Source organism: Culicoides brevitarsis, chromosome 3 (genome assembly GCF_036172545.1).
Source record: "Culicoides brevitarsis isolate CSIRO-B50_1 chromosome 3, AGI_CSIRO_Cbre_v1, whole genome shotgun sequence".
Taxonomy (NCBI): Eukaryota; Metazoa; Arthropoda; class Insecta; order Diptera; family Ceratopogonidae; genus Culicoides; species Culicoides brevitarsis.
Genome location: NC_087087.1, coordinates 16,250,449 through 16,264,542, shown reverse-complemented (window position 1 = coordinate 16,264,542; position 14,094 = coordinate 16,250,449). Strand labels below are relative to the sequence as shown.

The 14,094-nt window shown below is 26.0% G+C and overlaps 1 protein-coding gene across 1 annotated transcript in view; it reads right to left on the bottom strand.

The window, feature by feature from the left end:
• LOC134833665 (all trans-polyprenyl-diphosphate synthase PDSS1) overlaps positions 1-12,960 on the bottom strand; it is a 44,114-nt gene extending 31,154 nt beyond the window's left edge. Inside the window, exon 1 of the mRNA XM_063848067.1 lies at positions 12,302-12,960. Within this exon, the coding sequence (XP_063704137.1) occupies positions 12,302-12,499 (198 nt within the window). The 5' untranslated portion in view covers positions 12,500-12,960. The remainder of the gene's footprint in view (positions 1-12,301) is intronic.
• Between the last annotated feature and the right edge of the window lie 1,134 nt (positions 12,961-14,094).

Sequence of the window (14,094 nt, the reverse complement as noted above, 5' to 3'; positions counted from 1 at the left end):
TAATAATATTAATTAATACTTTATGTTAAAAATAAAAAAAAATATTTATTAATATTCATATTAAAATTTAATTAAAAATTTATTAAAATTAAAAAAAAAATTTAAATTGAAATTGAAATTTTTTGAAAATTATTTTTTTTTTCATTTTTTTAACAAATAGTTTCTTGATTTGCTAAAAAATAATTTTTAAAATTTTAAAAGCTTAAAATTTTTAATTTTATATATTTATTATTTAGAACAATTAATTATTAAAAAATTTTGCATGACAAAATGTTTAAAATATTTTTTTTTTAAATAATAATAAAGCATTATCATAAGTAATAATTATTATTATAAAAAAAAATATTTTAAATTTTAAACACAAAAGAACAAAAAAAAATAAATTGCTTAGTTATAAAAAAAAATAATTATTTTCAGAAATATTTTTCAAATAAATATTCGTATCACGTTTTTTTCAAAAGAATCTTATCATTATTAAGGTGTGTTCTGAAGCATTTAACTGCCAAACTAATCTATCATGCATAAGATATTAAAATTTACAGACAGTTTTTTTAGACAAAAAATATCGTCCTTGTTATATTTGTTTCATTTTTTTTAAACAAACTTATGAGACACATTCATTTACTATCGAACAGGTTTCTGAAATAAATTTTAAAATGATGTAATTTTTTATTTTAAAACGTACGAAATAAAAATCAATACGCGAATGAATGACATTATTTTGATAGCAGGTTGTGTCGCTACTCTACTCTATAATAAAATAAAAAAAAATCATATTATATAATTTTTCTTCGCTTTTTTGTTTGTATTTGTTGAAGATTTTCGCATTCTTCTGAATATATAAATTTTTTTAAACTATTTTTTTTTTTGCAAAAATTAAAATTGTGTAACTTTTGATTAATTTTTTTGCAAAAAAAAAAAATAATAAAATAAAAATCATAATGATGCGAAAATAATTTCCGTTGCTAACTTTTTAATTTAAATTATTTCGTATTTCGTCACACGTTTTAAATCAATAATTTTTGATCAAATAGGATTTCACACATCGTTCCCTCGCTCGGTTCGTTGTCGTCAAGATGTGAAGTAAAAAATATTATTATTATTATTACTATTACTACATAGATTCATTCATAAAATATTCATTTATTGCTGGTTTTTGAGTAAATATCATGTTACATGTGTTCGCGATGTGACATTGTTTTATTTTATTTTAAACAAACTCAAAATCCGCCTTTTTACATTTTTTTCATTTTTTTTTCTCTCATCGTCTTTAGTTTTATTTTATTATATTTATTTATGATTTTAACTTGCTAAAATATCTTCAATGTCAACCCAAAAAAAGAAAAAGTTTCGAATCTAGTTTCATCACGCGAACGACAACTTGTCAAGCTTGCTCTGTCATCACTTGAACATTTTTTTTTTCGAATGATAAAAATTAGAGAAAATTAACACAAACAAGATTTAAAAAAAAATTTAAATGGCATGTCGTCCAGTTTTGTAAAAAAAAAAATTTTTAAAGTCGAACAATTATTAATTTTTTTTTATTTTAATTTTTTTAAACAATTAAACTTACATAATTGTTCAGAAATCTTATCACGATTGTTATTTAATTTTAATGTTTTTTGCATCAGGACCTTTTTCTTTATCTCTTTATAAAATTTTTTTAAATGACCCGAATTTCGTGTTCATAATGACTTTATCGATAATTTTTATTTATACATCAAAAAAAATATTTTTATTATTAATAATGTTATATATTTATTTATATTTTTATATAAAACATGATCTTTTCACGTATCAGGCATTTACAACTTTTATCATGCATGCACGTATGCTCGAGCGCGACATGAATGAAAAATATAAAATTTTTGTTTTTGGAAAGAGAAAGTTTTTTTTCGTACTGCTGTTTTTATTTTTTGTTCCTGCTTCCATGTAAACTGCCCTTTAATATTTTTTATTATCATGTATTATACATATAACATTAAACTGCATTTATATGATACGAACCGAAAAAAAATTTCTTCTTTCTTTTCTTTATGCATTGTAGGATTTATAAAATAAAGAAAAAGAAATGAGAAGTAACCTTGGGCGGTCGTATGATGCAAGACAAGTGCATGAGACATGTTGTTGTTGTTTCATGGGAATTTCGCGATTGCCGTCAAAAATATACTTCTTTTATTTATGATTATTAATATTTTTTGTGAAGCAAAAAAGTCCGCCGAAAAGGATGTTGTTTGGACGTAATTGTTGTTTATTACCCGAAAAAAAAATTATATATGAGTACATCGTGGGCATCGAATTTGGGTCGACGATGATGATGACGGGAACTGATAAAAAAGATGATTTTTTTCTTTTTTAAGTTCTTTTTTTATAAAAAAAAATATGCAGCTTAAAATTTAATATTTGGATTTTTAAATAAAATTTTTGTTTTTTTAATTAATTTAATTTTAATTTAATTTTTTAATTTTAAATTAAAATTTTTTATTCATTTATTTTAATCTAACTTAATTGTTATTTTTTTCATTTTTATATTTGTTTATTTTTCTTTATTTAGATTTAATGACAAAAAATTAATGACATCGGAAATTTGTTTGTTTGATTTTTTAAAGAAATTTTTAACTCCTTTGAAAAATTTTAGAAAAAAATAATAACTTAATTTTCGATTTAATTTAATTTATTAATTTTAATTAAATTATTAATTTAATTTTAATTTTTATTAATAAATTTAACTTTTTTTAATTAATTAATTTAATTATTTATTTTTAATTAGATTATTTCTATTTTAAATTTTTTTATATATTTATTTCAAAAATTTTTTAATAAAAATTTAATATATTTTTTTTAAATATTTTTTATCACTTTGAAAAGTTTGAGAAAAAAATTGTTAAATTAATTTTTTAATTTTATTTAATTTTATTATTTGTTTATTTTTTTTTTTTAAATTTTTAAATTTTTTCTTGGACAAGTAAGAAAAAAAAATAAAATATTTCTTTAATTTTTTTTTCTAAAATATGTCAAACATATTTTAAAAATTTTAGAAAAAAAAATAATAAATTAATTTTTTTAAATTTTATTTTCAATTTTTTCTATTTTAATTTTTTATTCAAGAAAAAAAAATTTAAATAATTTTTATTTCGAAAATATATTTGAATATTTTGAAAAATATTTTTTAAAATTAAATTTATTATTATTGATATAAATAAAAAAAATCAAAAATCGAGATAGAATAATTCTTATAATTATTTTTTCTCAGATAGAAAATAAAAAAAAATAATTGACTTCAATAAAAAAAAACTAATAAAAAATCGAAAATAAAAATCATTTTAATTTTTATCAACCTCACTTAGAAAAACAAAAACTCGCCAGAGACAAACAAACTTTTACTTGTTTATTTTCTTGCACTTTCATCCATCTATCTCTCTCTTTATCAAAATATTTAGTTTTTTTTTTTCAACCAACACAGCGACAGACATGCAAGAAGCAAAAGTTGTTGCATTCACCTCCATTCTTCTTCTTCATCAACATCGTTCGATGTCATGTCAGCGAGATGCATTGTGTCCTATTTTCGAAACAGGTTTCTCTCCATTGATCGAGAGTTTTATCTATTTTTTTACTAGTTTTTTTTTATTTTTATTTCAGTCACTACTAGACCCATCTTTGACCACCAACAACGTGACGTGATTTATCTTTCAGTATGGGTAAGTTAGTATAAATTTACTTTCATTCATACCGCCGCTGCTGCTGCTACATGATATGTAACATTACATAATTAAGCGTTACAAGTATTCATAAAAATATTATGTGTAAATTACTATAAAAAGTTAAAGGTATTTGTTGTTTATTGCGGATTGGACGAGTGTCGTTTAAATTGATTATCAATGAGTTGACGTGACTTGTAGCCAATCCTTTAATAACTCATCTAACGTGTATTTTTTTGATGTGGGTCATCATTCCGTGGCAACATAATTAAAGGTTTCAGGAATTATGTAAAGTTAAAAATTTTTGGTCAATTAAATCGATGACAACGAAAGAAAAAAATCCTCATGCTCATTTCAATGATTGCATAAAAAATGTTAATTAAGCATGTAAATATTTAATATCACTACAAAGAAAAATCTTCTTTTTTTTCGTCGTTGACGTCGTCGACGAGAGATACACGCTTATGTTTAATATTTACACGCCTATAGATATTGGCGGCCTTATATATTGACTGAAGAGATTACATAATTCCCTCAATATCGCATATGTATGTTAACTTGAGCTAGTGGACGAGTATATCCATCATTTGACAACGTATTAGAGGAGATTTGTATCGGAGATGATGACATCCAAGGTACCATATATCATCATGTTTGAAGCTTTAAAGTGGAAGTAAATTATTAAAAGACAATGCCAGGCGTCTCCACCTTTGCACGATTTATGGTAAGAGGAATTTTAAGTGTTGATTTAACTAAATTGGTAAGTTTATGAATGAAATCAATTAAATTTGCGTAATTAAGTAAAAAAACGCCCACGAAAAGTGAATGTGACATTTATAAATTGAATTTTCCTTAATTGATTTTTTGTCATAGAATTGGCATATGGTAGTTTTATAGTAAACTGAGCTTCCCAAAAATTATATAAATCAATTTAAATTTAAACTATAAAACAATATTAGAATTCGTTATCCAATGCTTTGCTTGATTACTGGCATTATGGATATCAGTAATCGATCCAGAAAATGCCGTTAAGGGACATTCAAGGGCTATGTGTTTTATTGTTTGGTCAACTTGTCTGCAATTGCAAAAGGGATCATCTCTCTTTCCCCATTTAGACAACAAATAATTGCATTTGCCATTTTCGCACCTTATTCTGTTTATAGTGGTCCAAATGTGCCTTCTTTCTCTAAAACCTGGTAATTCTTAAATTATATAAATTCACTTTCAAGTAATCTGGTAAGAATTTTTCATACTTCATACGTTCTTTGATAATATTCATTAGGTTAGTTTTATTCAACATGTAAAGAAATTGTCCAACTAACTTAAATAAAACTAACTTAATGAACATCAAAGAACGTGTAGAATTTAATATTCTATTTTTTTATTTATAAAAACTTCAATTTAGTCTTACTAAATTACTTGAAAGTAAATTAATATCCTTTCCGAAAACTTTTACATTTGGCAAAATCATTTTGCGATCTTAACCTTTAGTTTTTGAAGCTTTAGGTTAGGTTTGAGGATGCATCACCGCGGTCCGAAGACCTATTGTAATCCTTTTGTAATTCATTTAAATCAGTTTCATTGTTAAAAATCAATATAGAGCTTCATTAATCAATACATGACCTCATCATGGATCTATAAAAGTAGAAGCTCAATTGAGGTCTTGTTAGTCTTGAATCGTTCGCCTCCTCATTGAAATCCAAAAGTTGGTTTTAGCTCTTAACCAGTTATCCCAAACAGCCAACCTCAGAATTTTCTCAACCCTCTCAGAAGGCTCCAAAGGGTTTCTAAAAGATCTTAGTAAATTTGTTCTAATTGAAGTCAGAAAAGACTTGCAAGAATTTGAGTCTCGAACCGCTAAGCGTTCGAGTATAATCGAAGTTTTTGTAAATCTTTTTAGTTAAGAAAGTCTTTGTTGCTCTGGATTTTTTTGGTTGTTGCCAGTTGTTGGTTTGATTTGTCTAAATTTCATAGCATTGTGTCAGTTTATGAATTATATTGAAGCAGAAATGTAAAGTATATCGTTTTTGGCTACTTTTTCAAATGTTTTTTTTTATTCAGCTTTCTTTCAAGCCTTATTCAAGTTAAAGAATAAAGTTCAAGTTTGTTGATCCAAATGTCTCCTTTACTAAATTTGGAATTTCCAATCCATTCCGAGAAGTTCAGAGAATTGTATAGCTTTCATTAACCCACTTTTAAATCAATTATAGTTTACTGTTTCGATCTTTCATAACTTTACATTGACGTAAAAAAAAGTTTCATCACAAATCGATCATTTAATCATAATCCTTTTCATCACCGATATCCATCATCATGATCATGATGATCAACGTCATTACAACGTTACAAAGAAATCTTATTCATAACCAAAATGAATAATAAAAAGCCCCATTTACTCATGCATGACCATGAATCCTAAACTATTTTTGAATATAAACATTATTTTTTTTATGCTCATCACTTGCCACTTATATTGCAAAAACGAGCTAAAAATTTGCAATTAACGACTAGAAATTGTTATTCAAGGCATGTTCTTGATAAAGCGAAACAAATATTCTAAGTAGCTACTAAGCGTGTCATCACTGCGCGTCTCCCTTCCATTGTTCCAAACTCGAACTTGACGTTGATTTCAAATTCAATGTCTGCACCAATCCATTGTTGTTATCTCGTAACGACATCCATCCATCACCTTTCGACCTCAAATAAATCCATCAAATCATTAAGTTAGGCAAGTTCGGGGTTCCCACGCAACCTCAACACCAAACGTTAACTACACCTGTTAATGATGCGCGTGTTTTAAGCGTTTACTTCAAACGCTGCACGATGCCATCCGCCCGATTCATCGATCGACAAAATATTTTTTGAATATGATTAACATATTTTTTCAAAACAAATTTATTTCGGTTATTAATAAATATAAATAGTAAACATCATTAATCAATAAAAAAATTATTTTGAATTTTTGATCGGTTATGAGAGTTTCATTGATGATGAGTAGCGCAAACAAGGTTTTTTGTTTGCGGAAAATATTCAAAAGAAATTTATGCGAATCAAAAGTTTCAAGAGTGATGTGACCCTCGACTTGTTTGTCCTGATTATCATAACGAGCTTTGTCAGCACCTGTTTAACATAACATCTTTCTTGACGAACTTATTATTTCTTGTATTTGAACAAGTTAGACAACCTTGAATTATTTTTTCTGAAGATTTTTTTCCTCCATTGTATAAGTTTTTTTACGTAGAAAAATGTGTTAAACCTCAAAATAATAACAATAATGATGATGATCATTACTGTAAACTGAGTCAAGAATAAACAAGGTCTTAAGATCATCTTTTGAAAAATGCATTTTTTAAAAATTTAGGCCGATGCAATTATTGAATTTGTTTTTGGATTTTTAAACTTTTACTTTAAATTTTTTTTTAGATTTTTAAAAAATATTTTTTTATTAATTTTAATATTTTTTATATTTTTAGGTTAAACTGTTCATGCAAAGGTCATCATGTCAGACGTCTCACGAAAAATGGATTTGGATCCGTAAGTTTTTTCTGTTTTTTTAATTGAAATTATTATTTGTCTTTTCAGCAATAAAGAAGATCCAAATCATGAACAAAAAATCCGGAAGATGACCCTCCCGAAACAGGAGGAAATTCAAATCAAGGTTGTAAAATCAAGGCTCTCTTGTAATATGCCATGTAACACAAATATTCAATACAAATATGATATATTGGAAATATGAAGGTCCCTCAAACACATTACTGTTTGAAATGTCAAACGAAAAAATCGAAATAATGCAAAGGAACTAGTTCGATAAGTTTTGAGCTCTTAGAACTTTTGAGCCATCAAGCAAGTTCCTTATTTTTTGTCTCCAAAATCTGGACTGGAAAAAGAACCAACTGACTCCCTATAAGCATTGCCTGAATTTGATTGATATGCTGACTGATGCTGGAGTGTCTAACTGTTGTATGTTCGTTCATGATGTCCTAAACGATAGAATTAATTCTAGTCATATTTGCAATGCTTTTGAATTACGTCCCGTGACCTACAACTTAAGAAAACAACGTCCTTTTGTGGAGAAGAGAGCTAAGACTGATTTCGAGACAAATTCCACCTTAAACCGTTGCATCAGCATCCTGTGATATGAGTGACATTGAATTACCAAAGATTAGCTTTAAGAAGAAATTGAAGCCCAATCACTGTGTGTTTCTCGTTTTTTATTTTTCGTTTCATGCTTCTTGTTTCATCCTGTGATCACTCTAACCAAATAAAACACTCCAACTGGGCCTGAGGGAGGACTGTGATATATTCAATGGCAACGAATTAAATGGCGCACGACCACCAAAATTGAAATGTGAAAGAAAAGATGAGGTTTTTTAAGCTTAATGTTTTTTCCTCCAACTACAATGCTGTAATCTTAATTTCAGTCAGAGAATTATCACTGCCACTATGCAAGGATGGTAACAAATACATACTAATAAAAAAAGGCTGTACTTTAAAAGACTTATCTCGCCTTACTACATACCAGTTAAAGAAAAAAAATGAGGCAAAACTGTGATATAAAAAAACTATGAGGCAACAGGTTTCTTAATATGAACTTCATTTCCCCGTAAAGACAACATCTTCAGACACATTCATATGAAGACGACAAAAATTGAAAATCATATCATTTCAAAACCCGTAACTATTCTAAAAATTGCAACAGCCTCATTCCATTTAAAAATAAGAACTATGTCACAAAAAGTTCTTCATAACCTCATTTTTCTCCGAACCGATAAGATCTTGCATCTCTTCTCGTTTTTTTTTTCAATATATTTAAAAGTCGTAAAAAATATAAATCGGTGTGATTAATATTAATAATAACCACTGAGCAGTATTGCTTACATAAGAGAAATTTCTTTTTCTGATCAGTAAAATATGCCTACGGTAATTTTTTTTCTCACTCTTTCGAGATTAAGAAACGAATAGTGGTGAATTAATACGCAAGTTACGCACTTGCTTTATTTAATTAGATGAAACATTACGAAACATTCCCTCCTCCTTCAACGTTATCGTTCCATTCTCAAAAACAAAAAAAAAGCGATAAATAAATAAAAATACAAAAATATGCCAAAGTAGACCGACAATCTCGACCAGCAAAGAAAGTGGTCTGTAGACTTTGATACGAAAAATATACATATAAATATATATATTGGAATGTTATGTGTATAAATATATACAAAAGAAAGTCGAATGAAGCTGCGTTGTCACCTGTGAATTTGGCGGAGGAATATCAAGCAGCTAACAACAGACAATCAACATATATATTTTTTGCCATTTTTTTTTCGAGTATTTGTTTGTATGAAAAAAAAAATGAGAAATAACTGAAAACCTGCTCCTAAAGTAATCGTTCGCACACAAAGTCGTACAGCAAAGTACTTGCTGCGAAGTGATTGCTGATCGAATATTCATTTAGGCATACGTTGCATATACAACACGATACCCGATTTGAGAAAGAATTTATAACCTACTTTTATAAAAACATGATTTTTCGTATAATATAAATATGAACATTAGCAGACGCGATGATGTACGATTGTGTGAGTAGATGAACTCTTTTGAATGTTGTCTTTTTTCTTAACATTGAAAGTATGTAATAATAATAACAATATTCAATAAAAATATAAAAATATCTTTGAAAAGTAACAGTATGTCACAAAAATATTTGTGGCTCGCATACAAGTGTATTGAAAATGAAATTTTTACGAGTCTCATGCGTTAAAAAGGGAAATCAATTAACTTTTGCAAACTTTATTATGTAGGTCTATCAATCGACGACGACGATTATACAGTTATCTTCAACCTATATTTAATTGTAAAGAAATGACAAACTATACAAACTACTTGGCAACAACAACAAAGTAAGGTGATAAAATAAAATATAACTTTATAACGGGAGTTTTTTCAAAATAAAAAAAAAAGTTTTATAACCAGTTTAACGCATCAAAGAAGATTTTTGTTAACATTAACATCTATTAAGACAAAAATGATGAACGAATGATAAACGATAAAAGATGCGACAAAAACTAGCTTTTTTTTGTATCTTTAACTAATCAAGGCTTTTTTTGTATTAATTTAATTGAATAATCATAAAAAATATAATAACTGTTATTTTCGTGTTGAATGTTATTATTTATTCATTCACTTGTTACATAGGTACAATGCGTCATAAGTGTTCAATCTTTTTTCTTTTTAAAAAAATTATTTTTATTGTAAAACAATATTTTTTTGTTTTCGATGTAATTTACTCAAAAAACCACTTTCAAAATTTTTACATAATGGTCTTGTGACGTTTACATTTTTGGCATACATTTGATAATGATATATCATATTTTTTATTTAATTGAAAAAAAAGGTTAATTGAATTTTGGCGCAAATATTTTTTTTAATGTGTTTGATGAGGAAGAAGCGAATCATTGAATCAAGGTAAGCCACTGATTAAAAAAAAATCTACATATTACAAAGTTGAGTTAAGAAGAACAAGAAAATAAAAAAAAGAAGATGATGCGAGAAAAAATGGGTTAGTGTACATTCCATTGAGAGTATGGCAAGAGATGATAGCAAGAGATTCGCCTTACTTTCTTCAAACAGATATTTTTTTTATAATTGTTGAAAAACTTGTTTCTTACACTTTTTTTCGTGTGTAAGTTGTTGGTAGGTTGGCGTAATGAAATGTAAGGTATTTTTGGTGGATAAGGTGTGTAAAAGTTATGAATGGACGATCATTGGTAACACACGTGATTTACATTTTGTTTTTAATTAATTAATTGGACCAAAAATTTTAATTAATTAAAATTTTTGACCAAAAATTATTAAAAATAATAAAATTTAAAATTAAATGTTAAAGAAAATTTAATTAAACAATTTTTTTTATTTAAAAAAAAATTAATAATTTTAATCATAGAATTTTATTTAAAATTTATAAAAAAAATTATTTTAATTTAAGTGTGATGATAATTTTTTATTGAATTATTTTAATTTTCATTAATTAATAAAATTAAATATTTTAGATAAATTTAATAAAATTTATCATAACTTGAACTTAATTATTTTATTAATTTAAATAATTAATTTAAATAAAATTCTATAAAAAATATATATTGTTATCTAATAGAATTTTTAAATCAAAAAAATTTTTTTTTTTTAATTTTTGGTAAAAAAAATAAATTAATAAAATGATTAACATTTCTATAATTTTTTATAATATTTTTCACTGTCAATCCTAGCAGGAAAATAATTTAAAAATTACTAAAAGTCTATAATTTTTTGAAAAATTTTGTTTTTTATTTTAAAAAATGCTATTTTTGATAATAATTTTCTAATAAAATAGGTTTTTTTATTATTTTTTTTTTTTAATTTTTTTGAAATATTTTTTTTTTTTTTTTTTTTTTTTATTTTTTAATTTAAAATAAATAAATAATAAATAACAAATAAAAAAAACAAGAAAAATTGCATTTAATTAATTTTTGCTTAACTCAATATTTTTTAAACAATGTGAAAATTAATTTCAATTAATTTTTTAATTAAATTTTAAATAATTTAATAATTTTTTTTTATTAATTTAATAAAAATTTATTTTATTTCAATTTATTTATTTATTTTTTACATAATTTTATTTTTTTAAAAATTATTTTTATTGCAAAAAAATTATTCTAACTGAAGAAACGAAAAAAAATATAACGCAAAAAAAAAATCAAGAAGAAGAGGGAAATTTTTAGCAAATATTTTGAAAGTGATTTTTTCGCCTTCTTTATATTTTTTTTAATAATTAATACCAATCACACGTACAGTTTTTTTTTACATTTTGTTTTATATATATCTTTATATTTAAAAAAGTAAACTTTCTATTCAAGTTTCTTTCGAAAAAGTAAACCATTATCAATGTGTGTTAACGTTATACATATAAATATTTCATATGAATAAATGTATATTTTGTACGCGGATGACGACGTACAACATGCATGCACAATGATGCGAGAGTGTGTAAAAAAAAAACTCAAACTCAAACCAACACTTTGAGGCACATCGAGCTCGCTCGCACACGACCAAACCGTTGTACAAAACGAGAGGCTTGAATTGAATTCATAAATTTTGACTGAAAAATTTATGGTCGAGCCAGAAATTGGTCAAAGTTGTATTCCGAATGCACCAGTGCAGCAAATTTTTCGCGTGGAATTGTAAATCAAGTTTTTTCGCCGCGATTTTTTTGCGAAAATCAATTGGGGACACTATCGCACATGCCATTTCACACATTCAAACAAATTTTATTCTATATTCTCTACATCTGTAACGTATGGCTATGCATTGTGTTGTGTGGGGCATTGAGAAAAATATTCTTCCAAAATGTAAATAAAGTGCTTTTGAACACTTTTCACTTGATTTCTCGCATTTGGCTGCGACTTTGGGCGTTTTGGCATTACGTAAAGTGGCGATTCGCGAAATGGTCACAAGACGATTGCCGGAAATTTCCACGAAAATAGCGGATTTTCACGGAGTTAACCTCAAATTATGTAATCGGACAATAATAAAGCGCATAAAAAATAAAAAGTGGCACACGGGAAAATATTTACCTGACATTTTTTCGAAATATTGCTCACTAAGGTGCCCGTCAAGGGTACCTGTTGTGATTTCGCTGGATTGAAAGATGTAGTTGTAAAATCCTTTTTAATCAGTATTTGTTGTTGTGGATTGCTGTGAAGAATTTTTGCAAATTGAGACACTTTATCTTGGACACAGGCACAAAACCGATTTGATCGTATGCAAGCCATTTTTATGTAATTTTATTTTTTATTATTTTTTTTTTAATTTAAATTAATTAATTAGTTATTATTACTTTGGAATAATAACAATTCACTTTAATTTTTTCACCACAGATTTTTTTTTTATTTTTTTCTGTTATTTTTTTCTATTAATCCATTTAATCCAAACGAGTGTTCGGCTTGTGGTCCGTTCTTCCGAATTTTTTGTTTCATGAAATTTTTATTTATTTCATCTAAATAAAAATTTTGAAAACCAGTATTTCCTCTTTGCGGGACTTTTTCTAATTAATATTTTTTTTTTGTAGCTTGCTAACTTTTCTCTTTTTTTGATAGGTAAGTAAGTGACACACAACAGAGATGGAAGAATTAAAATTCCTTGCTGCTGCTGCTGATGTGTACCTGCTGCTTCAACACTTAACTCATGAATGAAATAATAAATTTTTTAACAATAATTCCGACTTTCCGACTTTGTTGATACACAGCATGACTGTTTTTGCCATCCCACTTTTCATTTTGAGCGTCTCGGATTTTTGCGGTACGGTGTGCCATGGAGCTACGTATGCTGTGTATTGTTGTGATAAGAGATTTTTTGGGCATTGGGATTTGTTTAGTGTCTATGGGAAATACGTATGTTGAGGAAACCGCTTGGCGCGGAAGTCGTTTTAGCAAAGAGTTTAACGGTAAAGTCGGTTTGAGGCGAGATAATTTTTTAGCTATTGGGATTGAATCAGCTGATTGAGGTTAGTAACGGTAATTGTTGAGACGATTGAAATTGATAAATTAATTTTTAAAATGATGGCTGGGATTTTCTGTTATCACAAAGTTAAATTTTACCGTTATTGATATTTTTTTGAATACAAATTTTTTTGGCGCCAGTCTTTTTTAGAATTTTTGTTAAATTTTGCAAAGAAAAAGAGTTTAAAAAAAGAAAGGTTCTGATTCCAGCATTGCAAAAAGTTCACACAAAGTCTATTTGATTCTTTCAAGAGGGATAAAAGGTTAAAAAATTAGATTTAGCCCTTAACGGAACAAATTGATCCCTTAAGGAATCAGAAACTTCATTAAGAAGTCAATTTGATCTCTAGGGGTAACGTTATAGTTTTAAATATGTATAAAAATTTAAATCGATCTTTGAAAAAATTAAGTAAATTTACAAAAATAAAAAAAAAATTTAAATATTAGGTAATTGCTCGAAAAAAATTTTAATATTTTTTTTAAGTTAAGGCCGCTTCAAATTTTTTTTCTATGTTTTTGTTCCCTGCTCCATTTCAAAAGCCGAAAATTCAAATGGGGCAAAAAAAAAGTTAAAAATTTCATCAAAATTAACCATTTTTTGGTCTTTTTAATATATTTTTATTATTTTTTAAATTTTTAAAATATATTTCAATGTTTCAGTAACAAATTTTTATATTTGAAAAACGAAATTTAACATAAATTTTTTGGGTTTTATTCTCAAAAATATTTAAAAAATTATTTACTAAAAAAAAAATTTTTTTGATAGTTATTCGATATTTTAAATAAAAATTTTTTTTTTTAATTTTTATGTAGATATGGAAAAAAATCCGTTACAAATTCAAAAAATGCTAATAATTAATGGAATATCA